This window comes from Beta vulgaris, chromosome 2 (assembly GCF_026745355.1).
Source record: "Beta vulgaris subsp. vulgaris cultivar EL10 chromosome 2, EL10.2, whole genome shotgun sequence".
In the NCBI taxonomy this organism is placed as follows: Eukaryota; Viridiplantae; Streptophyta; class Magnoliopsida; order Caryophyllales; family Amaranthaceae; genus Beta; species Beta vulgaris.
In genome coordinates this window covers 53877362-53904756 of record NC_079203.1, presented here as the reverse complement: position 1 = coordinate 53904756, position 27395 = coordinate 53877362, and the positions used below count along the sequence as shown (strand labels likewise).

The 27395-nt window shown below is 34.7% G+C and overlaps 2 protein-coding genes across 15 annotated transcripts; one reads left to right on the top strand and one right to left on the bottom strand.

Annotated features, from left to right (window-relative positions):
- Window positions 1-558: 558 nt before the first annotated feature.
- On the bottom strand, window positions 559-10161 carry LOC104904931 (protein N-terminal asparagine amidohydrolase). Of its 13 annotated transcripts, none has more exons than XM_048639569.2 (12): window positions 10016-10161; window positions 8937-9020; window positions 8162-8332; window positions 6732-6914; window positions 5571-5635; window positions 5381-5480; window positions 5264-5302; window positions 4970-5158; window positions 3813-3991; window positions 3511-3630; window positions 2761-2909; window positions 559-883 (listed from the first exon to the last, which is right to left on the bottom strand). In XM_048639569.2, the coding sequence occupies exons 3-12, from the start codon at window positions 8207-8209 to the stop codon at window positions 837-839; spliced, it is 1119 nt and encodes a 372-aa protein (XP_048495526.1). In that variant the 5' UTR covers window positions 8210-8332; window positions 8937-9020; window positions 10016-10161; the 3' UTR covers window positions 559-836. The 13 variants fall into 13 exon arrangements, 11 of the variants coding, with proteins under 11 accessions (XP_048495526.1, XP_048495525.1, XP_010691656.1 ...); XM_048639568.2 differs by having other exon boundaries at window positions 8950-9020; XM_010693354.4 differs by having other exon boundaries at window positions 2800-2909; window positions 8950-9020.
- A 9079-nt stretch (window positions 10162-19240) lies between these two features.
- On the top strand, window positions 19241-27387 carry LOC104904953 (uncharacterized). 2 transcript variants are annotated; one of them, XM_010693397.4, is made up of 5 exons: window positions 19241-19589; window positions 19705-19771; window positions 25113-25161; window positions 26794-26888; window positions 27083-27387. In XM_010693397.4, exons 1-4 carry the CDS (start codon window positions 19395-19397, stop codon window positions 26849-26851), a joined length of 369 nt encoding a protein of 122 aa, XP_010691699.1. In that variant the 5' UTR covers window positions 19241-19394; the 3' UTR covers window positions 26852-26888; window positions 27083-27387. The 2 variants fall into 2 exon arrangements, with proteins under 2 accessions (XP_010691699.1, XP_010691692.1); XM_010693390.4 differs by having other exon boundaries at window positions 19243-19589; window positions 26794-26838; window positions 26982-27387.
- Window positions 27388-27395: the final 8 nt, after the last annotated feature.

The window sequence follows — 27395 nt, the reverse complement described above, 5'->3', positions numbered from 1 at the left end:
ATAGACCCGGATCCTACATTTTCAAACACGTTGGATCCGATTCCAACGTCTGAAAACGAGTCTAGATCCTTATCCACCTGGTCTAGTCCAGATCCGACTCGATCCCTGATTGAGTATACTCTAATAAGTTTGAGAGTTGAAGAAAACATTTGCAAATTATCACTCAATTAAACAGAAATTAATAACCCAAGAAACTGGCGAATAAATCAACATTAGACCGCCTATTTTATTCCTGGTACCGGGATATATATGTAGTGTATTTATGATGATGGATATGATTTATGAAGTATAATCCGGTAACATGCGAGTTATTTTCTTTATCAAAAAGTTCATAAAGTTATTGACCAATTTGTCTACAGAAGTACTACTTCCGTAACACTAATTAAAAATTATTAATAATTTATACTAAAAATTGACCCGTTTGCCTACAAAAGTATTTTCATCAGAATAATTTAAAATAATTTAACATATACAATCAAATGAGTTAAATTTCTGCTTGTGTAACAGATACAGATTCATGAGGCTTCCAATTTATGTCTAAGATTTGCTCTTTTTGCATATCACAGGGGAAATATAAACTTTTTTGCACATTTATGAGAATTCGTCGACAACATTTGTCAACATATACAATCAAATGAGTTATTTTGACGATTACATGTTTGATTTGTACAATCTCATTACAACATGCATACAACTCAATGTATTATACAATCGAATGTGTCAAACAATCTTAAATCATCTTCGTATCAATTCATGGTTCTTACCATATACGCAAATGTCGTAATTGGCTTTCTGTCAGCCTAACTCCATTTTCATGCTTTTCCGAAACTCCTCCATCATTCTCTCCCCTCTTCCCCAACATCCATGGATGTCCGTTGAGAACCTATTATCACAATTCAATACAGAAAGAAAAAAATGAAGTCAAATACTGGAGATTGGACAGTGAGATCAAGTTCAATACTACATTCTAAGGAGGAAATCGGTAGTCACATAGATTGAAGCTTCCAAACTATGGTGATCTCAGCTTCTTCACCCTCTATTCTTTTATACTTCCCCTTTTTTTTTTTTGCATATAGACCCACACCAAAATGTCCGCTTGTTTACAATACTAATTTTGCATAACTAACTAACTCAATATTTGAACAAAACAGATCATTAGCATAAAGATTATCTAAGAATTTCAAAGGAAGATTTTTTTATATACGATTTTATTGCCCTGATATATAGTGAATATTTAGCATATGATTTTGGTGGGGAAATCTTTTGCGGGGATGTAATGTATCATGCCTGGTCAGCTTTGTAGTAAATAGATTATCTCCCTTTCTCGGACATAAATTTGTACTTTCTAAAGAAAGCCATGGACAGCATCACAATTCACAACAGAGCCACAATACTTGCAAACTCAAGCCATGTATGGACACAGGCGAATCCAAAATTTTAGTCTCCGGGATGCACTCACCAATATCATATAGGGTTACCCACCATACCTAATGCACAAACTTGCCAATCATTTTATCGCAAAGATGGAGAATGCAAAATTTGGATTTGAAATTAACCAACCTAAAATTGATATAACAAAGAATATTTTAAAAAATATTATTTCCATATAATTGTTAGGAATATATATAATTTGAAATAAAAAAAGATGATTAGAATTGGACCTTATTTAAAAAAAAAAAAAAGAAGAAGGTGGCTGCTTAAAGATAAATATTAACAACGTAAGAAAAAGACCTATCCTAAATGAAGAAATGATGGAAGCAAAAGAAATAGAAAAATATAACACTCTTTTAAAGGAAGAAAGAGAGAAAAATAATAGGAAGTTAAGATCAATGTTGACTCAACAGGAGATGTTATATTTGTGGCTTCGAGACGTGTTAAAGCCTTTTGGTCACTAGAAACTGTGGAGGCTAAAGCTATTGCTACATCTGTGAGTTGGGTATAAGATATGGAGTCAATGAGGTTATGTGGAGTCGGCTTGTCAATCTGTGATAAACTGTCTCTCAAGGAGTACTAGCTTTCTTTCAGATCTAGATACTATCCATCATGATATACTATCTTCTCATGCTTCTTGTTCTTTTGTTTCTTGGTCTCATGTGAAAAGAGAACTTTGTAGCCTCATTAGCTAAGCTAGTTCCCTATTGGTGTAGAGCAAAGAATTGGGAGAACTACTATCCGGCTCCTTATATACTCTTGGACTACTTGTCTACAGATTAATGCTAGCTTGCTTTTCCCCTTGAGAAAAACTAAAGAACTAAAAAAGAAGAAGCAAAGATTCGATCCCCTGACCTTGGGATCTCCTCTCCTTGATCCTTAGAAACTTGCACGGAACCACTGGACCAACTATTTCAGTAGTTATTACTGCAGCATCATCTTCTTTTTTTGGAAAAACTAGTTTGACTAAAAGCCCAAAACATAATCTGTTTTAATAAAAATTGGTGGGGCATGCACCACCTATGCCCTAAGATCCGCCTCTGTGTATAGGCAGCTCTGGCTTTGTCCAGAGTATCCGGTCCAACAATTGGAGTCGCCACAAACCAATGGACAAATAATACAACGGATTGTTGCTTTAAACGCAAACAAGCACACCAAGATAATCACATCTTAGTTGCCTCATATTTTTTTTTTAAATTAAGTGCTAATTATATGCATCAATAGTTTCTTCCCAATGCAACCACAGATGTGAAAAAGAATCCAGCCAAACTCTTTCCAGCATATAAACTTTCCTATCACATGAGGTAAAGGAAAACATATTTAACTCACAAAACGACTTGAGTTGCTGAGGTAATTGAAAGAGACTACCTTGCTCAACCATTATCCATCCTCCATAGCCAGTTCTTGTAAAAACACGTGGCTCTCCCATTCGAAAAGTTTCTGTCCAATTTGGATGTTGAATCAAATAGTTCCACAGCCTGAAGGTAGCATAAAGAGACTTGAATTAACCACAGGGACGTTATATAGAAGAATTAGAAACAAACACAAGATGAAGATCCTACACTAGAGTGATACAATTAGATACGGCCCAGGTTAACAGCTCTCAGGCAGGGAGGGAGTTAATGCACGCTTAGGAGTTATAGATACCCAAAATGGTAAAAGACCTAAGATAAACAAACACTCATAAAGAATCTACAATAGAATAATACAGGAAGTCTGCCCCCTAGGAAATCTAGATGTAAATGGCCTTACAACAAACACGTCAACCAGAAGAGAAGACGACTATAAAACTATGTTAGAGCAAACTTTTGGTATTTCAGCAAGAGAATGAAGAGTTGAAGACAAGTAGAATATACAAAAATAAATCAGTTTACTTTTCTACTTCAACAGATCAACCCATCTTTAGAGAGCTGCAACTGTCACCTCTACAAAAATGCATCTGCATGAGTAGCTCGAATAATGTAACCTTCATATCCCCTATTCACCTGCTGATCAGTGGCACTTGGGGAGTATGAAAACACGCTCGAACATGAAATCTAAAAGCAAGTGTTGGTAAAGACATATGTAGACAAATGAAACCTTCTATGAGTCTCTACGAAGTCTGGTGCCTCAGCAGAAGGTGAAGTAGAACAAATACGAAGGACTTCTGCATCAGGAAACTGCTGTAGAAGAGAAGCCATATCTACCAAGCGTTTGCTCCTGCACCAGTGGTAATCACATTAAAAAAAACGATAATGAATCTACAGAAATAACCTTTGATCATTTCAATGCATGAATGGTAATCTAAAGGATAAACTAAGAGGGTCGTAAAACAAAACAAAACAAATGTAACAAACCAACAGAAAGAGGCTTCAATCACAACAGCTAAACCAAAACCTTACCAAGAACAAGGGGCAATGATGAACTGGTCAGTTCGACTGTCATATGTCTCGAGTAACTTGTTTCTCCAACGAGAGTCCTCAAAGGATGCAGAAATTCGGATTCTCCTTACAAGTTCATCTGGGCATCTTGTGGTCCCATCAAATGTAGCTGGGATGACAGTTCCTGTCTTAGTTTCTACCTGTGATGAATATAGATAATTAGAAGCGACAATATAAAGTTAAGTTCTTTAAAGTACTAATATTGATGTTTAAGCAACTTATTTTGTTTGAAACTTTACCAGGCATGGAAAATAAAGTAAATTTGCAAAGGTGACAGCGAATTTGCATCAAAATTCACCAATAAAAACAGATTATCAGGATCTTCACTAAGGTTCTAAACTCTTTACCTACCTCCACAGGCTCCACTTATTTCAAGATAAACTACTTCGAAAATAAGTTATAATGAGTTTGGAACTAAGAACTGAGAGAGTTATAGAGCAAAGATGCAACACAAACGGAACTAGGATCCATTAGAAATGGGCAATGAATCCTCTGATACAGAGCAAATTTTAGTAACAATTGCATGAGCCTCTCATATACCAATGACGAAACAAACACTCCTAAACTTAAAGTCCGGGTCTAAAAATTTAAGTGCCACTTGGATCTGCAGTTGTGCCTCACCTATATCTACAGAGCACACACTGAGCAAAAAGCCATGCAATACCTACTGGGTAATACACTGGGCAAAAAACCATGCAATACATATTGGGTAACTAATGTACATAATAGAATTAACCCTTCCCCCCCCCCCCCCTTCTCAAAAAAAATTAATCATAATATCACGAAGAATGATCGTTGTTTGAAAATTTCATATTATTAGCACCTATATGCAAGTAACAGAAAATGAGATTAAAAGTGAAGCTCATATGCGGAATAACCTCATTCGTGACATTAAAAGCAGACCATATGGATACCAATGATATCAGTATATTGTTGTGGGATGTATAAGAGAATATTCGAGTAGTGGTGATTGCAGATAGCAAACTTAATATTTGCAATTTGAAAAATTGAGATGAGATCACAAAACATTCAGCAGGTAAACTAGAACATTTTAACACCTCACTTTTTCCTATTTTAAAAAAGAAAGAAAAAGAAAAACTGTAAGGCCTGTTGCTCACCAGCAAACCACTGAACATTGGGAGTGCATTCCCTGCAGCATCTGTTTTGGTATTGTGGCTGAGGACAAATAAAGTTTGGATATGAAACTTCACCACACTCTTTCCCAAGGCTTCAATTATTTTAGCACACAAGGGAAAAGAATGACCATCATGCTCCAAATTGCTTCCGGATCCAGTATGCGCAGTATGCTACACAAAAAAAAATATAAAAAAAAAGTTATCATTCTGAATTCTGCATTGCACTGGTTAGAGAGAATAAATCAAAATCAACAACAGATAAGAGGTTCCTCAAACTTTATATGGGGTATCTTCAAAACCTCCAATTAGATGCACCTGCAAGTCATAACCTTGAAACAGTCACAACATGTGTAAGCTAGAATACAAAAAAGTAGAATTAAAAACAAAACTCACATCAATCTCGCTATCATGTTTACAATCGACTAATCTTGACAGCATCTGAGAGAGGCCAAGGTCTACAATTTTTGGAGAATCCAGGTGGGCGACTGATATCCTGATAAAGTGCAAAAGTTATGAGAAAAAAGAGAATCTAGCAATATATAGAGTTTCATGTTAGCTGAACCATTAATCCAATGGAACTTACATTCCATTTTCTCGGTTCCTAAATACAACGCCCACACAAGTAGTTGCTTCATCCGTGCCAATTAACTTTTGAGGAATAACAGCCACATATAAATACATTTAGTCAAGCAAACAATGATTTCATTCAAAATATACTCATGTTAAGAAAGCACAATGACGTTTGGATAAAAATTTGAGAAGGAACTGGACTGGAAGAGAATGCAGGGAAGGAGAAATTACTTTAGAGGAAGGTGTCGGGATTGGAGGATTTGGAGCAACGAGGTCCATTTCCCATTGTTAATATAACAATGGGGTTGAACTAGAGAAAGGGAGGACAAGGATCAAAGAATTTAATTTCCTTCTTCAATAGAGAGGATTGGGAAGAAAATAAGAGATTGTTTTTCTTGTCACTGGACAACAGGTTGATTTCTATCTGTAGTTCATATTATTGACTCTCAATTCACCAAGCAATCAACAAAATTTGTTGCTTATAAAGTATTTTAGAAGGAAATGGCCTCTGCTTGTCAATGAAGATGAAGAAACACCCTTTGCTTGTGATTACATGTCCTCAATTAGCCTGAGCCCTCAAGCCACACATGACACATGGACCTCATAGTTAAAAAAAAAAAAAAAAAAAAAACTAACTCCTTTTTCTATAATAGGGTCTGCTTGTTATTCAAGATGTGTTAAGTTATATACCCAAGCAGTTGATTTCCCTCGGCAGTTACTCTTCTGAAGCTACCAGTACGCAGATAACTCTTTCCCTCCCTTTCCTTAGCCCACCCCTATTGCTCTCCAAACAATGGAAAGTGGTCCTCTTCCTCTCTCTCGCTCCCCTTTGTTTCAAGTCCTTCTATCCAAACACACTGTACATCTGAAATGGCCATTACAACCTTTCAGTTCCATTTCCCTTGTGAAGACTTACCCTCATACTTAGCCTGCTTAGAGTTTTAAGCCTCTTAAGAAAATTATGACACTAACACTTCACTGATATCAGGTTCTCCAGAATCCATTAAATTATATACTCCATAAGAATACAGATGTAAATGTAGTTGACATGACAGCTGACGCTGACAGCATCTACTCACAAGTCATGTAAAGAACCAAAACCAAATAAACGTGAAGTCACCATACTAAAGAAAATGCATACTTATGGCTTAAATAAATGATTATCTTGACCTACATCCACAAGCCCAGGGTCAACCGTAGCGTATTCTCGTTGGAACAAATAAACATGCTTGCCATTTGTGAATTCATCAGAAGATGCATCCGAAGTAGAAAATTTCTTCTCGGGGATTGCTTTGAAAGAGAGTGAAGCAGAGACAAGTGCTGGGTGCTCCATCAAAGCAACAAGGTCACAACTCCCCTATCAAAAAGATAAGATGAAATTTCAATTTTCAAGAAAACAATACTAAAGGCCATGCAATCTAACAAATAAGATAAGTCCAAAAATTACTGCGCATTCAAATATGAGATACTTCTATTCTTGAAACTAGACAGGATAACATTATTTTTGGGAAAAGGTAAATACACAAGCGAATGAGATAATTTTTCAATAAAATTATATAGCAAAACCACAGTAAATATGACCTCAACCTCCAAGTTACAATGATTTTGAACAATGAAAAATAGAAGATGAACCCCATGGGAGAGACATTGCTGACCAATTATAGGAGCACAAAGTTATCAATACCGCCCCAACACAAATCAACTGGAAGGCCAGGTGCTAGAAATCCTGCAATTGCTTTTAGCGTGTAATTTAGGCACAAGTTCCATTAAAATGATTTTCTTTTCACTTTTCTTCGCTCCTCTATGCCATGACAGTCAAATGAAGTCTGCATCTGCAGTTCGCCATTCAGGAAGTCCACACACCCTACTTATAATCCACATATCTTCTAGTGGGTCACTCTTTCAGATAAGTTATTTAGCTTCCTTGAAGGTTAAAGCAATCAAGCTTCTTTATAAGTTTTATAGTTACTCGATCTCAGATATCTAGAAAAAAAAAAGGTTTTAGTGTAATTTTATACTCCTCTGAGCACAGCTTTCAGATGTTCTTCTCATTTTCCATACATATAAGTTCCTTTTATAATCAATGACAAAGGAGCTTCCTTGCTAACTATCATATTGATTACATGATTTGGTGGAGACAAGAGCCGATACAAATAAATTTGCTTCCATCAGCAATAAAAATTACAAATTAAAATTACAATTATGATTTTCGGCAAAGCTAATGTGGAAAGCCCGCCAAACTGAAATAGATAATCCAATCGACCATTTCAAGTTACTAAGGACATTGCAAATAGAATTCAGCAAGTCAAGCCTTTTATTTCATAAATGAGGAGCAGTTAGCATCCATTAAAGGGCAAAAGGGAAACGAAGAAGGTAAAACTGCAGCAGTTGATAAGAATAAAGCAGATCAGTCCAAAAGCAATGGGCTTAGTAGTTAGTAGACTATAATATACAGAGATGTGTATACGATAGTATACGATCGTTACACATGCTGAAAACATATTGCTTTCTGTTTAGCAACTCTAAGCTCTAAATTCTGATCATGAAAAGAATGAAGTACGATAGTATACGATCGTTACACATGCATTATAACATGGAACATACCTGACAGATGGAATTTCTCTCAAATGGAACCCCGCCAACAAATATCATAATTGCTGACAAGCTTATCAATTGGCGCAGAACTCAAGAGATGGAAAGCTTAGAAGAGAGCAGATAGTTTAGGGAGCACGCCTCCCAATACACTGCAAGAGGCAGTAAAGCACTGCCTAGGCCCTGCAAAGAATTACAAATAACATTGTAGAGTTGACATTGAACACAAACCCGACAAAGTTAAAGGTATTCATCTGGATGCTTCCATTATGATTTCTTTTTTTCTTAATCTACACACTATTTTAGAAATCATTCTTGGATGTGGGCCTCCTCACTATTGTCCAATGAAACCCCCATATAATGTATTCTTTGTTACTTTTCATCCCTTTATGATACCTTTCCTCTCCATATCTCAGACTTCTTACATTTTCATTGGTTATGATGAAAACAAAGTATGAAAATTAGATAGGAACGGGGGTAGTAACAACTACGATACCATTAGTTTGGATCAGAGTTTAGACTCTAGGGTACCGTTTGCACTGAGAAAATGGACATACAGATACACCCTACTCACATTGAAACACTCCCAAAATTAATACACTAGTTATCTCTCCTTCACCTACCTCGGTACCTCCCTTGTCCCTCATGGTTTCAGGTTATGCAATTGTTATTTAGTACAAGTACATTGACATTAATTAGTCCTTTTCTTTGGTGTTTAGTTTAACTTAACAAGATATCATACTTCTAAAAACGATAATTTAAATAAACAGTAAAGTTTCGGAGATACCCAAGTCCCTCACCTTCTCTCCACCTTTTCTCGTGCCTGCCTCTCTCTCCTCCTGCTTTCTATGTCATGAGTCTGGAACCCCCTCTACAACAGAAGCAGCAAGAAGGGATTGAAAATCCAAATGTACGCCATCTTACTCCTAATCATAAAATAATACCTACATCCTAATTAAATTGTTGTTAAAGGTAATCCACAAGTTTAAGGAGACATCAATTATCGCTTTGGAATTTATAATTGGCACACAATGAATTGAAACTTCAAGTTAACAAGTAGTAATTCACTATATTTAAGACGACTAATAATAAATAATGACTAATGAGCAAAGTTTGTTGAGTGATCTGATATTCTGGAATAGTGGAATTTCAAACTACATAGACCAACAAAAACAGGAAACCCCTCTGCCATTGATTAATTGCAGAGCCGAATAAGTAATTAGATCCGGAACTTCAAACTAAAAAGGACTAGCTAACTAATGAGTTGATTTGGAACTGTAAATGACAAAAGACTAATAAACAAGTAATGCCTCAATTTGGAACTTCAAATTGCAAAGGATATGATACCATCTCCTTACCCCAATCCAATGCCTTGAACAATGCTCTCGTCTAATTGCATAAACCAACATAATGACTTTTAGAATATATACAAACAAATTGGTAAGGCCTTGTTCGTTATCGTTTTTTGGAACAATGCTCTCGTCTAATAAGCGAGATCATATATACAAACACAGTCTTATCCCTGCACACAAAAACGCTGAGGACCCCCATTATAGTTCATACTAACATGATTGCTTAGAACTAAGGCAAACATCCGCCATAACATAACCAGCTCAATCTCATCCATTGAGCATAAACCAACATAATGACACAGAAAATTATGCTAACTACCAATAACCTGGATTATAAAAGCTTAAACAACGCAAAAGCGAAATTTACTTTGATCAAAATTCGTTTAACAACACAGATTAGGGCCAGCAATTAAAGCTATGAGCTACAGAAATAGAAAGAACAAATTGCACTTACAGAAATTAAACAAACAAAGAAAGAAATTAAAGAGTATTTTAAAGTCAATCGAATTCTTACAAATATCGAATTCGCCGAAACTAGGGTTTCTCCAATCTTCGTGGAATTTATCAGTCGCAAATCTTCAAGGCGCTAAGTTAAAATACATTTAGAATATAGAAACAAAAACAACTATAAGAGGTGGTCGGTGGGTAGCTGTTTAAAACAAGAACAATGGAGGGTAGCTGTCTATGACTCCCTTCCGTCTTTATTAGTTTACCTGTTTTTTATGTATAGAAATAAAATATTATAGAACAGAGAAGAAAAGATAAATTATTATTTTATGTTAAAATTGAATGTATCTGTGATGGAAAGTTAGTGATCTCATCCCAAAAATATAAAAACAAAACAAATTGGTAAGACCTTGTTCGTTATCGTTTTTTGTTTTCAGTTTTTTCTGAAAACTAAAAACCAAAAATTGGAAACCAGAAAAAGTTTCAGTTGTCATTTTTCAAAATCATCATGTTCCCAATAAATTTGACTAATTTTTTATTCATTATAGAACATATATCATATGACTTTGAAAATCAAAAAACCAAAAATCAGAAAACCACAGTAATACCGAACGGACCCTTAATAAGAAACATTCAAAAATAATACGGATAAACTAATAAAGACCGGAGGTAATAGTTTTCATAAAATGTTATAGAATAATTTGTCACTTATAACATTTTAATATATGATTTTGTCAATTATAACCTTTTTGAAACATAACAAGTTTAATTTAAGGGCTAGAATCAATTAATGTTCTTTTTAAAAAATCCTTTCTCTCTCTAACAATATTCTCTCCTCCTCTCTAACTGTTAGATAAAAAAAACTTCATAGAAGATCTATAAATTTTAATTTGATACTCAATGGACGACAATTTTAACCCAATCGAATTTCAATCTGATGTAAGTTGTGAATTTTTTTCGTAATTATAATATGTCGGACAATTTGTAATGAGTGATTCGTATTAGAGGTGTGCAATCTTCACAAATTAATCCGTTTCGTGTGGATTACACGAAACCATCGATTGCGTTTCGTGCAGATTGCACGAAATCATCGATGCTGCTTCGTACAGATTGCATAAAGCAATTGCCTCTGCTTCGTGCAGCTTGCACGAAGTAATTGACTCTGCTTCGTGCAGCTTGCACGAAGCCCTTTATTATGTTTCGTGAAGAATTGACGATATTGATGCATGTGTTTCATATAAGTTGCACGAAGCGGTACCTTATAATTTTCTAATTTTCTTATCTGAAGTTGCCACCAATTAACACCATTAGAAATTTCGAACTACTTCTGCCAATTTGATCGTTTTCTATTAATCAAGTAGATATGAACAAAATCATGAAAAGTCAAGAAAGGAAGTTATGGGTCTTCTTTTTTCTTTCTCTCTATCTCTCTCCTCTTTAAAAATTTGTCTTCAAAAGTGTGATTTGAAAAGTGTAACATCTATTTTATTACGGCGGAAGTAAATAGTATTGGTTATATGGCATTCGGTACACGATACACCATACTCCCACATATTTTTTTTGGAAGGGAAAACATCGAACCGATATATTACATTCATAGCATCTCCTTCCAGTCTTCTATGCGGCCGCACAGTTAACAACTACTTCATGTGGTTACGCGAATAGAAAACAAACTAACTATATAAGACATAGTTACCTCCTTCAATTTATATAACTAGTTTTATATACATGCAATGCATGCGAAAATACGTAGAAAATTAATTTTTTAGGAGATATAGAAAATTAAATTAATTATTAATTACATCTAATAAATTAAGGATTTTGAATTGTTGATGGTTTTCTTTTTGTAATGCCTTTTTTTATTTTTAAAATTAATTAGGTGTTTTCCTTTTTTATTTTTACATTTTTTATTTTTAATTAAAGTAAGTAGTTAGAATAAATATGTAGTGAGGGTAAAATAGAATTTTTAATATTTTGGTGTCCTACCCCTCTTCTCATATAGAATAGAGATTTGTATATTATTGCCTAATATGTATGTCCAACCTATTAATTTTATTATTTTTAGAACAGAGCCTCTAAATTTTTCAAGACGCCCTTGCTTCCAACAATCACATGTGCATCAAAATTTATTTTCACACTAGGATGGAAGAAAGAAACGAGGTGTACCCATACACCCACATATTTAGTATAGGTTTTGAAGGGGGGAAATTTTGTCTACCCATAGGGTAATCTACTTACTAGAGATACGTTTTAATAATCAGTAAAGTCAAACTTAGCAAAATTAATATTTTTTTAAAATTATCTATTTCTAATGGATAGTTTACCCTCACTCCATATATATTAGTCCATTATTATTGTAATAATAAAAGCATTGATTTGAACAATTCACTTTATATATCAATTCATTATTTGAGCAACATAGGTTTAATTAAGCTGCTATGTTTTTTTATTATTATTATATGTAATGTAATTCTATATCTATGTGTGATTTCTATTTTTTAATGCAATATTTTTTTTATTATTATATTTTCTGATTCCATATTTGAATAGATGGTATTAACTCGATTATCATATCTAATTATGTACAACATTAACGAAATTATTTTTTTTAATATTTTTTAATTACAAACATATAAATTATTTACACTCAATAATCATTGATTGATTCTTAAATAATACATAATAAATAAAAAGATATGGGATGGAAAGGAGATTGAGAGAGAATATAATGAAGGGTATAATAAAAAAAAATAGAAAAGAGGATGTGAAAATCTATAATTACATATCATCCATTGATATTCAACATATCTCATTAAGGGATTTAATAAGATGTGGCACATCTACTTCACGAAGGGAGGAAGAATGGTAACGCCGCAACACCACAACACAACAACAAGTACACACATAACACATAAGAGAATATGGAAACTAGATAGATTAATTAGGTCTTCTATTACTAATTACGCTACACTTCACAACTTCCTACTAAACCTAAACTCCACAAGCCTATATAAAACCTTATACTTCCTCCGTTTTTTTTAGATGTTACACTTTCTATTTTAGGAAATTTTAAATTAGATGTTACACTTTTATTTTGGGTAATAACTTCTCTCTATCTCTCTCCTATCACATGTTCACATGGGGCCCTTTTGTTTTTCATTCTTTCTATCTCTCTCCACTCCAAAAATCACCTAGGAGTCCGTGATTTGAAAAGTGTAACATCTAATAAAAAACGGAGGAAGTACATGTTTGTTTACTTGCTTGTGCTTCTTTCCCTAAACCTAATAATACTACTGATATTATAGAATATGGAGATCACAAAAAGACGGAAGAGTGTTGTCGAGTTCATGGAAGGAGGTATGGCTAACCCTCCCATATTTACATCTAGATGAGGATTTCTTCTCAAAGATTAAGCAAAACCAACTTAATGCATGTTTTCCCTGAACAATTTTTTGATCAAATCTATAGAATGCGGTACAATTGTGATCATCATAAGACTAAGATGTTGGAAGAGCTCAAACTCAATATCCCACCAGATCCTATATCCATGGATAACCTCTTTAAATCACCCATAACTGATTTTATTGTTCGTGCAGTCAATGATTTAAAGTAAAGAAGCTTAATGTTTCTTCTGAGTTCTGATACTAGGCAATATTTTCCCATTCTTTGAGGTGTTGGGAACAAGCTAAATTAAACAAAATTTTCTAACTTAAAGTGTTTGTTTTTACAAAATGTCTTGTTAAGACAAGAAGTGCTTGATAATTTCACAACTAATTGCAATCGATCGATCTCATGGAGTCCTTAAGTTTAGTCGATTGTGAGGGTAACTTTGTGACAGTAAACACCACATGTCTTAAAAAACTTGTCACTCTGAGCATCAAGTATGCAACACCATCCTTAAAGAAGATTGTGGTAGATGCACCAAATCTTAAACACTTTTAAGTTTTCGGGCGATAATGTAGGCAATTTCTATGTACATATCCATGGTCTAGCATCGAGCAAGGGGTTGGAATCTTTAGCTATATCTTATAATGCCGCGATAACTGATGAATGGTTGAACAACATCAATGTTGTGCATCTCACCAAGCTTAAACGACTTTGGTTGCTTGGTTAATTGTCCTTATTTAACGCATGTTAAGATCTCGAGCAGTTCTCTGACGACAATTTTTATGAGAAGTCGTAAGTTGGAGGAATTCAAGATTATTGATGCTCCTAGATTGTGTAGGTTAGAATACTTTGGTACTCCTATCCCATCGTTCATACTAAACAATGCTAATGTTTTAGCAAACACAGAAGTTCACTTGTGCTTGAAGAACCAAAAGAGCTACAACATCATTGGAGATGCTGGTATTCAGCATCAGAAGCTAGTTACTTTTTTGGGGATTTTTAATAGCATTGTTACAAGAAGTTTGGAAGTAGAATTGACAAATGTTTGTCTAATTACTCGCAAATTAGATCCTACACCGAGGTGTAGGATGAGCATCTATTTCACAATGGTTGTTAAGTTTTGATTTTTTTTTTTTAATATCTCAATGGTAACCCTGTGTTTATGGTTGTACCTGATAAAGAATAAACATTTTTCGTTGTTTACTATTGTGAAAATAGTTGTTATCAAACTAAGTAAGGTTTTCTAGTGTCTAGATAGACATATATTCTCTTTACAAACTAATTTTCATTCATTTCTTACTAAGGGCATATTCTCTACAGCTTATTTTCAGTTCAGTTTAGCTTTGGACAATATTTTTACTCTCACATATCACTATTCAGTTATGTTCAGCTGTTTTATGTCGAAGATGCCCTAAGAGGAGGAATGAACTAGGATTTCAATGAAAGGAAAAATTGTTTTTTTAAGGGAATTTATGTCATTTTAATTAGTTTTAAAAACCTCAATTAGTCTATAAACAATCCGTTTACCAATTGTTTATAACGAAGAATGATTTTTATTGGCACATTCTTTAGTATAACCAAATCACAGGGTTAACATTAAGTTTGTTACCAAAGTGAAAAATCAAAAACTTAAGGTTACCGTTGAGAATTTTCTAGATGTTTTTTGGTTATTGATCGTTTATGCACTCCTTAATCATTTATTTTGCTTGTGTATGTAGGACATAATAGTGCCTCCGGATATAAGAAAAAGACTAAGTCCTCCCCTTGTTGTCAAGAAGTTGAAACTCAATACAAGGAAGAACTTGATGACATTGTTGAATATGTTGATGGCTTAGTTTGGCTTACTCCACGACCGCAAACAGTCAATATCAAGTTTAAGGAGTTTCATTTTAGTGAGACACTAAAGATGCTAAGGCAATATAATTGCATCCATTATCCAGGCTCGTTCTTGTCATAGTAATTCCCTAACAGCTTGTTTGATTTTTATTTTTTTTTTTGTTAAGGAAAGAAAGGGATGAGAAAAGAAAGGAAATAATAACTTTAGGGCCCGTTCGTTATCGTTTTTTTCTTCAGTTTTCAGTTTTTTTTAAAATTAATAATCAAGAATGGTTTTCACTTTTTAGTTGTCAATTTTCATAATTATCATGTTCCTAATAAATTTGACTAATTTTTTATTCATTATAGGACATATACCATATGACTTTGAAAATCAAAAAACCAAAAAACAGACCCTTAATTTTTCATATTTTGTTTAAGTTTTCTCTTTACTCTCAAGTTCCTCCAATTTTAGGAGAAAAGGAGAATTAAAATTCTGTAAAGATGTTTTATTTTTTTTTCATTTCCTATCACTTGTAATGTTATTTTTGAACCAAGTATTGAATTATGAACTATTTCTCCCAATTTGTTTCGGTTCTTTCCAAATTCCCTCTACCGAACAAGTTGGAAAATATTATTTTATTTCTTTATTTTCCTCTGCTTTGCTTGTTGTTCAAGAGACCCCTACCTTTATGCAAGGGACTTAGGTCTGTTCTCTTCGGCATAAAACAACTGAATTGAACTGAACTGAATAGTGATATGTGAGAGTAGAAGTATTGTCCAAAGCTGAACTGAATTGATCTGGACTTAAAATAAGCTGGAGAGAACATGTCCTTATTGACATCTCAAATCATAATCATAATCTACCTCTCCTTTGGACAGTTGAAATTAATATAAGAGATTTAAAGGAAATAGTTTTTCTATATCTTAATAAGAACATTGTAGTTAATACTCATTTGTTTGTGATGATATTCATGGAGGTCTTATTGCTTCCTCGTATGTACCAACATCTATTTAGTTGGTAGATATTCTTACAAATGTTTTAGGCAAGACTCATTTTGACTTTCTTTTTTGAAAGTTAGGTGTTTAAGATCTACGTGCTCCAATTTGAGGAGGTAAGATGAATATATTACAACTCGTGTTTGTTTAGCCATCTTTCCTAGTCTTTAGTATTCCATCTTTCCAGATATCTCTTATATCTTTAATAATTGTTAATTCAGAATCCGAAATTACTGGTCCTAAAACTTATATATAGCTAACATCTAAAACTACAAAATCCTGGCTTCGCCACTTACATTTGTTGTTGCGTTTGTTTGTTTTACTTTCTGTAAATAATTGTTCTTTAATTTAATACTATTATGTTTCATTTGTGATTATTAGTTCAAGTACAAGAAAGATGATGAATCATTGGAGAAGTGTGATTATTGTGAACTTCTTCCAGTTAGATGTTGGCGGCATTGCTTAAACAAAGTGACAATTCAAAATTTCGAATCTGATGAGAGTTCAACTGTAACTGAACTTGATGCTAAATTAGAAGAATTCTTCAATACTGCAACAAATTTTCAGAAAACTTGATGTAAAAATCAACTACGCATACGAAGAACAATCGAATTTTGATCAAACAAGGAAAGTTGCAGCTAACTAGCCTCTTTGAGGACATACAAATAATCATGAAAGCTAGTCTTACCAACAAAGAAATGGTTTTTAGTGATATGGGATTATGTCTTTGTTTAGTTTAACAGAATTTATCTGATTATTGTTCGTAATGTGATTTGATTATTTGAAATAGTTAATATTCCTGGTTTAATATGATTTGGTACAAACTACAAGCTACTATGTTTAAAAGTTGGAAAAATTGATAGGAACAGTTTCAATTATAGGCTTTCCGCCATTTTCAGTCCCGATTAAGGATTATTTATGAGCAGTCCTAACTATATATCATTTTTGCCAAAATTGATTCCAGCAGGTTAATGACCTGCTACAGCAGGTAAAATCCGTTTTTTTCTTCTTATTTTTTCGCCGCAATTGATCCCAACTGTTAATGACATTGTACTTGGACCTTTAGAAGACGCCTCGAAAGCTTCCCAAACTTTTTCTCAGAAGAGCCTTTCTATTGGCTCGTCCAAAATCACCTTATCCGGAGAAGTGTTCATAAATACGGAGATAAGACTTTCATCTTCAACATGATCCCAACCCCTCTTATCACCGTACCAGAACTTTAATTGTGAAAATGATTGACTTGGCTGAACAAAGTCATCATAACCATCAGAACTATTAACTTCTTGGTATTGACCAATAACATCACTATCATCACCTTCTTGGTATTGACCATCATCGTTAACATTATTGTGATGAATTTTCTTAGTATTGAGAAAATCCATAATTAAGATCGGGTTGACATTTTTAGATGGAGATTCATAGTAGAGGACATCATACTAAGAATAATAATATTGCGAATTTTCACCCCTTTGATTGGTATTTATCTGAGAAGATTGACGATAATTTGACTGATTTTGAGAGTGTTGACGATAATTTGACTGATTCTAGAGCTATTTAAATGATTTTATTGCGTAGGCATTTGTTTTTTGAGCGGTTTTGGGGGTTGTTTCTTATATAATTAGGATGGTTAGGATCCATAATTATAAGAATTTGAAAATAAAAAAGCAATGGAAGAAAATTTAATGAAATAAATTAGAACAAGTAGAAAGAATTAGTGAAGATGGAGAAAATAAATGTGCCCAAAATATAGCAAAATGGGTCTCTATTTATAGAGGTTGAAAAAATAGAGTCGTTGGTTACTTTTTTTATTTATATTTTTTAAAATATAATCGTTGCAAAATTTACAATGGCTATATTTAAAATGACCAATAGCAATAGCAACACAACACGTGGAAAGACGTGACAAATGTCACGCTGCAAGTAGCGCATGTCAGCGGTCAATTTTTTTTGGTTTTCCGCCCAGCAAAATTATGCGTTTTGGTTGGAGCTTCGGTTGGAGCTTCTCTTGCAACTCCAGCCAAAACACATTATTTTGCTGGGAGGAAAACCAAAAAAAATTTTAAAAAGTCAGATCATGTAGTGGGTCTCACTCCCACACCAAATCATCCTTTCAAATTTCAATCGTCTCATACAAAAAAAAAAATTCTCAATCATCCCATGATCTTTAACTCAGCTCTTTCTGGCACCTCAATGATTTAACACATTGGTTTCCTTTTAAACAAGTACATCACAACACACTGACAGTGCTCGACTCTCCTAAGAACAAGAAGTCCTTATTGACCAAATACATTTTTCTAATATGATATATATGGAAGGAAATAAATTTAATCATCTTTAACAATAATAGGCTAAATATTCACAGAAATCTTCACAAAGCAAAGTTCATGCATTTCGAGTGGACGCTTAGAACAAAAATTGATGACTGCCATTTTCATGGCCTCCCCCTTCAATCTCACCATCCCTCCTCCACTCATCGTCGCAACAATTCCTTTCAACTTGTTGCCTGGGAGCCTCCTCCATCTTTCTCATTTCAACTCAACTTAGACGGCTCGGTTCGACTACATTTCGCTCCTGCAGGGGTTATAATCAGAGACCAACATAGCAAGATTCACAAAGCTGTTGAACATCACAGAAGCCACGACCCTTCACCAAGGAATTCTCCTCTCACCTCAAGAGAACATCACCAATCTCCAAATTGAACGTGACAACCTCCTCATTATTAACGTTGACAAAGGTATTCCCCCCGGCCAAATAGCTCACCTCATCCGCGATATTACACCCCTCCTCCAACATGCAATTCAATCATTGGAGCATCCGACACATTTTCAGTGAAGCAAATCAAATTGTCGATTGGATTGCTAAAGTTGGTCATCTCATAGATTCTGTTTTCTACATTAATGATTGTAATAACTCTACTCTTCAAAATATCCTTGTAAATGATGAATTAGGAATTCCTCTCGTGTGACGGGTCTCCTAATTTTATTTCTCTTACCTATAAAAAAAACATTATGAAAGAGTTTTTTTTTTTAAAAAAATCAAGTACTTGAATTTTTTTTTTATTTTTTATTAAGGGTCATGTAACATTCACATATCAGTTACAAAATTACAATGATATTAGTCGGATAGTGAAGGTCTGAAAATGCTATAATTACTTTAGTTATCGAAGACTCGAAGTTTTCTCCGATCAAACTACCAAAATTAGCAAACCTCTTTTAACAACTGCACATAAAAACCAAGGAAAAGATATGGAAGATGGAGTGAAAGAGGAAACAATCTCTATTAAAAATCCATCAATGGAGGAAAAAGAAGTCATTGAAGCTTTAAATTCTTTCAACCAAGAAGACCTTCTTAAAGCTCTTGAAGTTGTAGAGAGAGATTCTCTCGCCATTGCTGAGAGCTACACATCTCTCTTTGCTTCTCTTCGATTAGCGCTATCTGAGGTAACACCCGTAAAATAAAATTCTTCCCTTTTTCTGGGTTTTCGTTTGATTATCATAGGGTTTTTGTGTAATTAACTAATTTGTTCATATGGGTTTTTTGGAATTCAATTAGTAGGTTACCGGCACTTCAATAGATCATATCGAATGCTTCAGTAATGCTTCCGGCAAACTTCAAGAATCAGGTAAACTTTTTTTTTTGTTTTGATCTTGTGATTTTTAATTTATGATTTTGACCCTGAAAACTTTTTTTTTGATTTCCGTGATCAAATTTTTTCGTTTGTTAATGTTGTCAATTATGTGAATAATTTTCTTAACGCTTTCTTTTTGATGAATTTCATGATACTTATTGTTGTCAACATTTGTGCAAGGCTGAATAGTGAACAACATAGTATTTGCTTAGCTTATAAACATGCAGATCTAGGACTTAAAAACCTACTATTGATATGTTTGTTCTTCTAGTTGATGCTATTACTCCCTCCGTCTTTTTTTATTTGCTACATTTTGCCATTTAGGGGTGTTTCAATTTATTTGCTACATTTGCAAATATTTCCATATATAGTACATAGGTCCCACACTTTATTTACAAATTTGCCATCACTCCCTTCTTGATTTTGTAAATGTTTCCATATATAATACATAGGTCCCACAATTTACCTATTTGCTTTTTTGTTAATTCCATTTATGTCAATGGTCCCCACTCCCTCCTTGGTCTTTGTGAAAAAGTGCTTGTAGCAAATAAAAAAAGACGGAGGGAGTAGTTTATTAATCTGGACATATTTGCTTAGCTTAGAGGGAAATACTTTTTTTTTCATCTTGTTTTTAGTAGCAATGATTGGAGCTTAATTGAATCACCACGTCGAGATTGTTATTTCTCATAATGCTCCTGGGATTGGCTTAAGCCTTGAGCATTTTAGTCAAGGAGCATTTATCTTCCAATGGGGTGATCCGCCAACTTTTATGTATTGGCGCTTAGAGAAATGCTACTGCTGTATGAGTCCAAGTTGCCTCTTAAGAATTGATAAGAGTTTGTAACGACAATTAGCAAAGATCTTTTGAAAGTTTTTCTTACATCTCAATCCATAGATCTTGAATAAGGGTTTGTTCTCCCCAGCTTATTTTTAGTTCAAGTTCAGTTCAATTCAGTTAAGTTCACCTCTGGATAATACTTTTACACTCACATATCGCTATTCATTTCAGTTCAGTTCAATTCAGCTTTGGACAATACTTTTACTCTCACATATCACTATATATTTCAGTTCAATTCAATTCAATTTAGTTCAATTTAGTTCAGTTCAGTTGTTTTATGTCGAAGATAACATGCCCTAAATGCCTCCCTAGTGTGTTTCTTGTTTTATTTTGGTCTGAGAAAGCATAAAAGGTGCGGAAGTTTGAGAATTATAGCATTTAAATTTAGGTTGTTGGGCAGGATGGAAATCATTTTCATTGCAATATGACTTTCGATGAAAAAAACATTTTCCCAGAAATGCACAATCATAGAATTGAATTCCATTGTTTAGTTCCTTAAAACATACAAGACGAATTAGAGAGAATTAGAGATACGGAATGAAACGATGAACATGGATGAGAGGGATAAACGAGGAAGGCAAAGGATTGGTATTAAAATGTGCCATCACTTTCTTTTGAAAGAGAAATGTTTTTCTCTGTGGAGAGTACTGCTTTCCTTCCTTGGGAAAATTAATTTTTATCCATTACAAGCCGGACAATTGATAAAACCACTTTTTCTAGAAAATGTTTTTCTCCGGATGAAACACTGTTTTAGATTAAGTATTCCTTGAGTATATCTTTCCGTCCTGTTACATCTCTCATCCTAGACATTCTACCTCTCTTCTTCTCTGATATCAGAATCTACAAATGTGTTTCAATTTCATCTTAACGATTTCTTTCAACAATTTGAACCTATAATTGGACCATCAACCTGTTTCTCAACTCCTCTTAGGAGCTTCTGTGGTTCCTAGGCCCCAGCTTATCTCAGTGCTGTGATTTGCAATATGGCTTATTCAAGTCACGACTTGATTAGGTCCTAGTGCTTTAGAGGACATGGAGTCAGTGATCTTCTAGTAGCTGTGTATAAGTTGCAAAGGCCCTTTTAGACAGGCTGATGCGTTGTTTGATCAAATAAGGGGAGTGTAGTGGTCAGTGTACTCGAAAGGCACTAGGCTTTAGCATAATCTTCTCTCTAATCTCTAAAAGCTTAAAATGACAACTATTAAGAGTTTTGTTGCTGTAGCATTTGCAAATGGCTGTTATCATTTCCAACTTGATGTTCATAAGTCTTTCTGCACGGAATATTTATTAAGAGGACTTAAGAAGGCCTCCTTGTTTGCCTAGCCCTAGTTCATTCGCTATTGGCAAGCTGAAAGTGTCTTTGCATGGTCTAAAACAGGCCTGTCACAGTGGTATGCCATGTGCTCTCAGCCTTAACTATTTATACACTGTTATACAAAAATGAACAATTTTCAGCTGTCTTTGTTGCTATATATGTTGATGGTACTGGTTAGAGTCCTCAAAAATTCAGAACTGGAAACTCTTTATACAATGATATTCTTTTGCATAACTGCTGAGGTTAGAATTTACGCCCTGTGCTTCTGGAAATAATTGTGGTCAAGAGGAAGTTTGTGTTGGATTTCTATAAGTTTGAGTGCTCTGATGAGAGTCTTGCTATTGGTCTGCTAGATGCTCAAGACTCACTTCCTAATCCCAGTGTCCACAGCAAGAATGGCAAACCAAGTTTCCTTAACCTTGCTAGACTGGATTTGGCTTTTGCAGTGGAACATCTTAGTCAATTCACACAAGCTTCTCATTTTGCAACACATGTTCATGTCTGACTCTTTATGAAGTCATCCTCTCTCTATCGTTTTTAGGTCCTTTGTGATATAGGCCAGTGGCGTATCCAGGATTCCAACCCTATGGGTTCGGAGCCGGTAAAAAAAATACATTCATTCAATCAAAGTTCAATACATTAATTCAAATATCAAACTACAATAGCTAAATAGAACGTTAATTCATTACATTACATCTATAAAAAAAATTACAAAAGCATCCTACGAGTTTTCATACTTTGGAAACATTTTAATACATCATCATCACTAACTTGAACAAAAAGATCTCTCTCAATAAATGTGACTAAGCTATCATTCAATAGTTGATCACCCATACTATTCCGCAATTTGTTCTTCACATAAGTCATTGAAGAGAAGACTCGTTCCACACTTGCCGTTGCCACCTGAAGAATTAATACTAGTTTTATGAGCAAGTAAACTAGTTTATAAGAATGATGTTTTTTTGTTTCAACAAGCATCATAGAAAGTTCATTAATATCCTTCACTCCTCCAAACCTTGCATCTTTCTTCATGTCATCATAAAAATATTCAAGTTCATGTCGAAGTGTTGTCAGATTATTACATGGGAACTCTTTTGGATAAAACTCGGCAAGCCTAAGCAACTTTTGTGTATCAAATGCCTCAAATGAATATAAAGCAACAAATTCATTCTATGAGTAATTGAATATTGAGTAAGTGGCTAAGTGCTAAGTAAATAAGTAATACTAACAAGTAACAATTTCACAATCCAAACTCCAAAGTCCACATTCATAATTAAAATTGAAAAACAGAAAAACTGGGTTCGGGTTTACCTTTCAAACGGCCGGAAAAGTTCCTGCGAAGTGCGAACTACCTGCTGGCTGCTGGTCGGCGTCGCGGTGGGGACTGGCCGTGGGCCGTCGTCGCAGCGTCGCTGGCGGCTGGTCAGTCGGCAGATGTGACTTTGGGTCGCTGCTAGGGAGTTAGTAGTTAGGGTTTTGGTTTGGGAGGAGAATGGAAAATGTTGGCTGGGGTGTGGGGGAAAAGAAATGAGAAGGGTTCAAAAAAAAAAAGGTTGTCTGAGGTTTCGAACCTCAAACTTCAAATCCCGCGGCCCATGAGACACAAAACCACTGGGACACATGCTTCTTTCATGATTTATTTCGCACGCATATAGTATATATCTAATATCTAAAATATTTTTTAATTTTTTTTAAAAAAAAACCAGGCAATTTTTTTTCCAAAAATCACTGGGTTCACCTGAACCCAGTGAACCCATAGTAAATCCGCCCGTGATATAGGCTGGGCTTCCTGTCCTCAACTTCCAGAAAATTTGTTAGTGGAATCTTGGTATTTTGTAGATGGAAGGAAGTCTCTTTTCTTGCAAATCCAAGCATTCGATAGACTATAATTCCAAGCATCTTGTGCAGAAGTTGTGTATAGGTCTATTGGGGGGGGGGTACCTCAAAGTTGGACCACCTGTTCAAATTAGTTCATGAATGATGCTCTTGACATTCCTGCAATCGTTCTCCAATGAGATAAATAAACTGACATAGTGACATAGCAAAATACCTGTCTTTCATGGAAGGACAAAGTGTTGGGGTGTCAACCCAAATCCCAGATCGGAAGATACAGGAAGAGTTGGCTTAATATAAGTGTCCAACTAACTCAATTAGTATGAGGCCCTTTGGAGGTGCTGAAAAACAAGTCTGTGCGGGCTTTGGCCCAAAAGTGCACACTATCATACTGCTTGTCAGAATGTGTGCTTGCAGTCCTAACACAAAGCACATCTATGTGGAACATCATTTTATTGGAGAAAAGCTTCCAGGAGTGATATATGTCATTCTGTCTCATTTGTTCTGTCATGAATAATCTTGGTTCGACATTTGAAGTATATCAAAATTTTCTTATAACCAAGTGCTTTTATATGTAAAATTTGAATACTGCTGTCTGTACAATTGTTTATTTGATTACACTTATAAATCTACTATCTTCCCTAGAGGTGTTGAGTCTTTATAAGATTGCTAGTCCTTACTGCTTATAATTCATATGTTATGATATGATCAAATGAATCAGCCACACTGATTGCTTATCTGTAGATGATAAGCTTCTATTAATGCAAAGCTAATTCTGGGGTTAGTTGGTTGTGCTCATCTACGCTTCAACCTTTTCTTTTTGGGTGGGGGTGGGTGGGTTGGAACCTGTACAGGAGTTAGGATTGCTGTTACGTGTTGTCTTTCTTTTGCTTTCTGCTCTTCTTCATCTATCTAGATTCTGCAAGTTCTCACATATTACAAGCACTGTTTTCATGATGCTAAATGAATCAGTCAAATTCTGCATGTACACCTTTGCATGCAGAGGGTATACTTTGGTACAGTGGCTAATTATGGGTTGACTTGCTGTTCTTAGAATATATGAGGGCTTATGAATTGAGTTTGTGACTTGATGTTGAACGTTATGGGTGTATGTGGTAAAAATCTTAGAATGGGTATGGTTGAGAAGTTTGAGATAAACTGTGAGATTGTAGTATGTGGTAAATTTCTGAATTGATCCTTTATGAATATTGATCAGATGATGCACTATGATACATGTGGTAACTTATTTGTCCAAAAAACATGAAAGGAAAACCATAAAAATATTTTTTTAGATTTCCTGTTGTGAGTGCATATCAGCCAACTAAACTATCATTATTTGTACTTTGCAGCTATTGATGCAGCAACCAGAGGGAATCGTTTTATACATTCATGTATTAGGTATGATCTTATGCCTAGGCTAACATATAATAGAATATCTGGGACAATATTTAATTTTGAACTCCTTGTTTGTTTATATACTGCAAATTATTAGTGATTTCCTTTTTGCTGCAGCTGAGTCTTCATTTTTTAATATGGTCTCATATCAAGGTTCCATGATTTAGATCTTAATACTCAAGCTTTGGATATTGGCATAAGACTAGTTCAATCAAGGGTACTGACTACATCACTTAATTGTTATTAGCCCCGTCCTAGCTGTCCACCTTCTCTCAAAACTACAAATGACTGGAGTCACATATTTAGTGATAGGGATGAGAAAAACATATTTTGTTTGAAGATAATGTTGTATGATTCAGCACAAAAATCAGATATATATAAACAGAAATTTATGGAGGAATTATTTTGAGAACTGGAAGTTGCATTAATTACCATCAGGGGAAAAAGAAGTTGCAAATGATTGATTAAATGCTTGTTATATGGGTCCTGCTACTATTGCTCTATAAGAGCTTTGGCTAAACCTGCTGACCGGTAATATATGATTTTATAGGAAACCAGAAAAGAACGCGATAGATTGATGCTTGCAATTCTCTCTTTCCCGTTTCTCTTTCTGAATTTCGGACAAGGCAGAGTAGTCCTCTAAACAAAAATGGTAGAAGTAATCTGACGAAGACTTCTGCTTTTATTGAATCTCTAGTTTCAAAGCCATCTTGCAAATGATGCTTTATTTGAAGTAGGTGGTGTTAGTGAGAAAGTTACAATAATACCTCTATATTCTAGTATCTAAACTTTTGATGATTTTTTTTTTTTTTTGTTTGTGGGGGGGGGGGGGGGGGGATGAAACATGATTATTGATTTACACCCTTAAGCATCTTTAATTAGTTGGTCAGTAGTTTAGGCTTCATGTATGAAAAAATATATTTCAGTTTACTCTTCTAATTTTTTAACCTTCCATAAAAATTAAAGCTGTGCATTCACAGTGCGATTACTCAAAACGCAGTTGTGTTTGCTGTCTCTGATGCCAGTTTATCAGAGAAGATCTGTTCTATCCTAGCCCTAGGATATGATTACGGGACAAATTGTGTCATTGGGCTCTGATTTTTCATTTACTTACATCTCAACTTATTATTTATTACCTCAACTGATATATCTATTTATTTTCCATGTGACCATGTCCATGAACACAATAAACATGATGTGTCCTCCGTCCTTGTTGCCCACACCTTTTTCTTTTGTCCTTTTATGCTGCCTCATTCGATTCCTTATGTGCCCGTTGACCTTGCGGCACCCCCTCAAAAAAAAAAAACCTTGCGGCACACATCATCCCCCCTCACCCACCCTGTAGATTCGTACCTGATTATCTTTATTTTGACCTTGCAGCACACTAGTTTGTTTTTCAGATGCCGTGGTTCTTATGACAAGTTCATGGCATTATACGCAGTGAATCTTTTATCCCATTATTCTCATCTATGTCTCACTAGCAACAGTGAGCAGAGATTTTGCTCAACTATGCCTTCACTTTCCTGATTAGGTTTTGGCAAAAGTCCTGTTTCCTGATCTGGCCTTGTGCAAACTTAATTACTTAGTTTGATCGTTGATTTATGATGTCGTTCTCACATATCTTGTGTCTTGTAGGTTGAATGAGGAGATGAAAGGCATTGATGGTTTAGCAGCACATTTGTATCCTTGCTGACATTCACTAATAAGTCCTATTTTAGTTCGCACTTTGAGTATGTTGAAGTATCTAATTCCATGAAAGCTACTTTTAGTTGGATTCCCTTTTTTTCACTTTGCTTCTTTTGGCTCCCTTAATCAAACCACAGAAAGATCCTCAAGAGGAATGTTGATGCTTTGGACTCAGCAGTCAGCAGACTCCTCTGAATCACATAATCGGCCCATCTAATTATTTTGATAACTCATACAGGTTCCTAAACTGGACCATCTTGCTCGACTCTGCTGAAACTGCATGTCATTATAATACGATTAGGTGTTTTCGCGCTATGCTGAGAGACCTTCACATTTTCCCTTTGGAGGCGAGCGATTGATTAATTTTCAGCTGTTCTGATGTCTCTGCTCTTGGTTTGCCTTCTGCTTGGCTTAATGAGTTTAACTGATCACGAGTACCTTGTAACATAATCTACCTACTGAGATCTGTAATAAGATCACTCTGTTGGTGATAAACTGGACATTCTTTCTGTTTCTCTGTGATCAATAATATCACTTTGGTAACCTGTGCA

What these genes read in the sequence shown, in the direction of transcription:
- LOC104904931 (XM_048639569.2), bottom strand. Translation starts at nt 8,209, where the DNA reads ATGATATTTGTTGGCGGGGTTCCATTTGAGAGAAATTCCATCTGTCAG. An exon ending in AACATGATAGCGAGATTGAT is followed by an intron (nt 5,303 to 5,380) that starts GTGAGTTTTGTT and finishes TATGACTTGCAG; the next exon opens with GTGCATCTAATTGGAGGTTT. An exon ending in TTGAAGATACCCCATATAAA is followed by an intron (nt 5,159 to 5,263) that starts GTTTGAGGAACC and finishes TTTTTTGTGTAG; the next exon opens with CATACTGCGCATACTGGATC.
- LOC104904953 (XM_010693390.4), top strand. Translation starts at nt 19,395, where the DNA reads ATGGAAGATGGAGTGAAAGAGGAAACAATCTCTATTAAAAATCCATCA. An exon ending in TTCGATTAGCGCTATCTGAG is followed by an intron (nt 19,590 to 19,704) that starts GTAACACCCGTA and finishes TTCAATTAGTAG; the next exon opens with GTTACCGGCACTTCAATAGA. An exon ending in GATGGTTTAGCAGCACATTT is followed by an intron (nt 26,839 to 26,981) that starts GTATCCTTGCTG and finishes ATCAAACCACAG; the next exon opens with AAAGATCCTCAAGAGGAATG.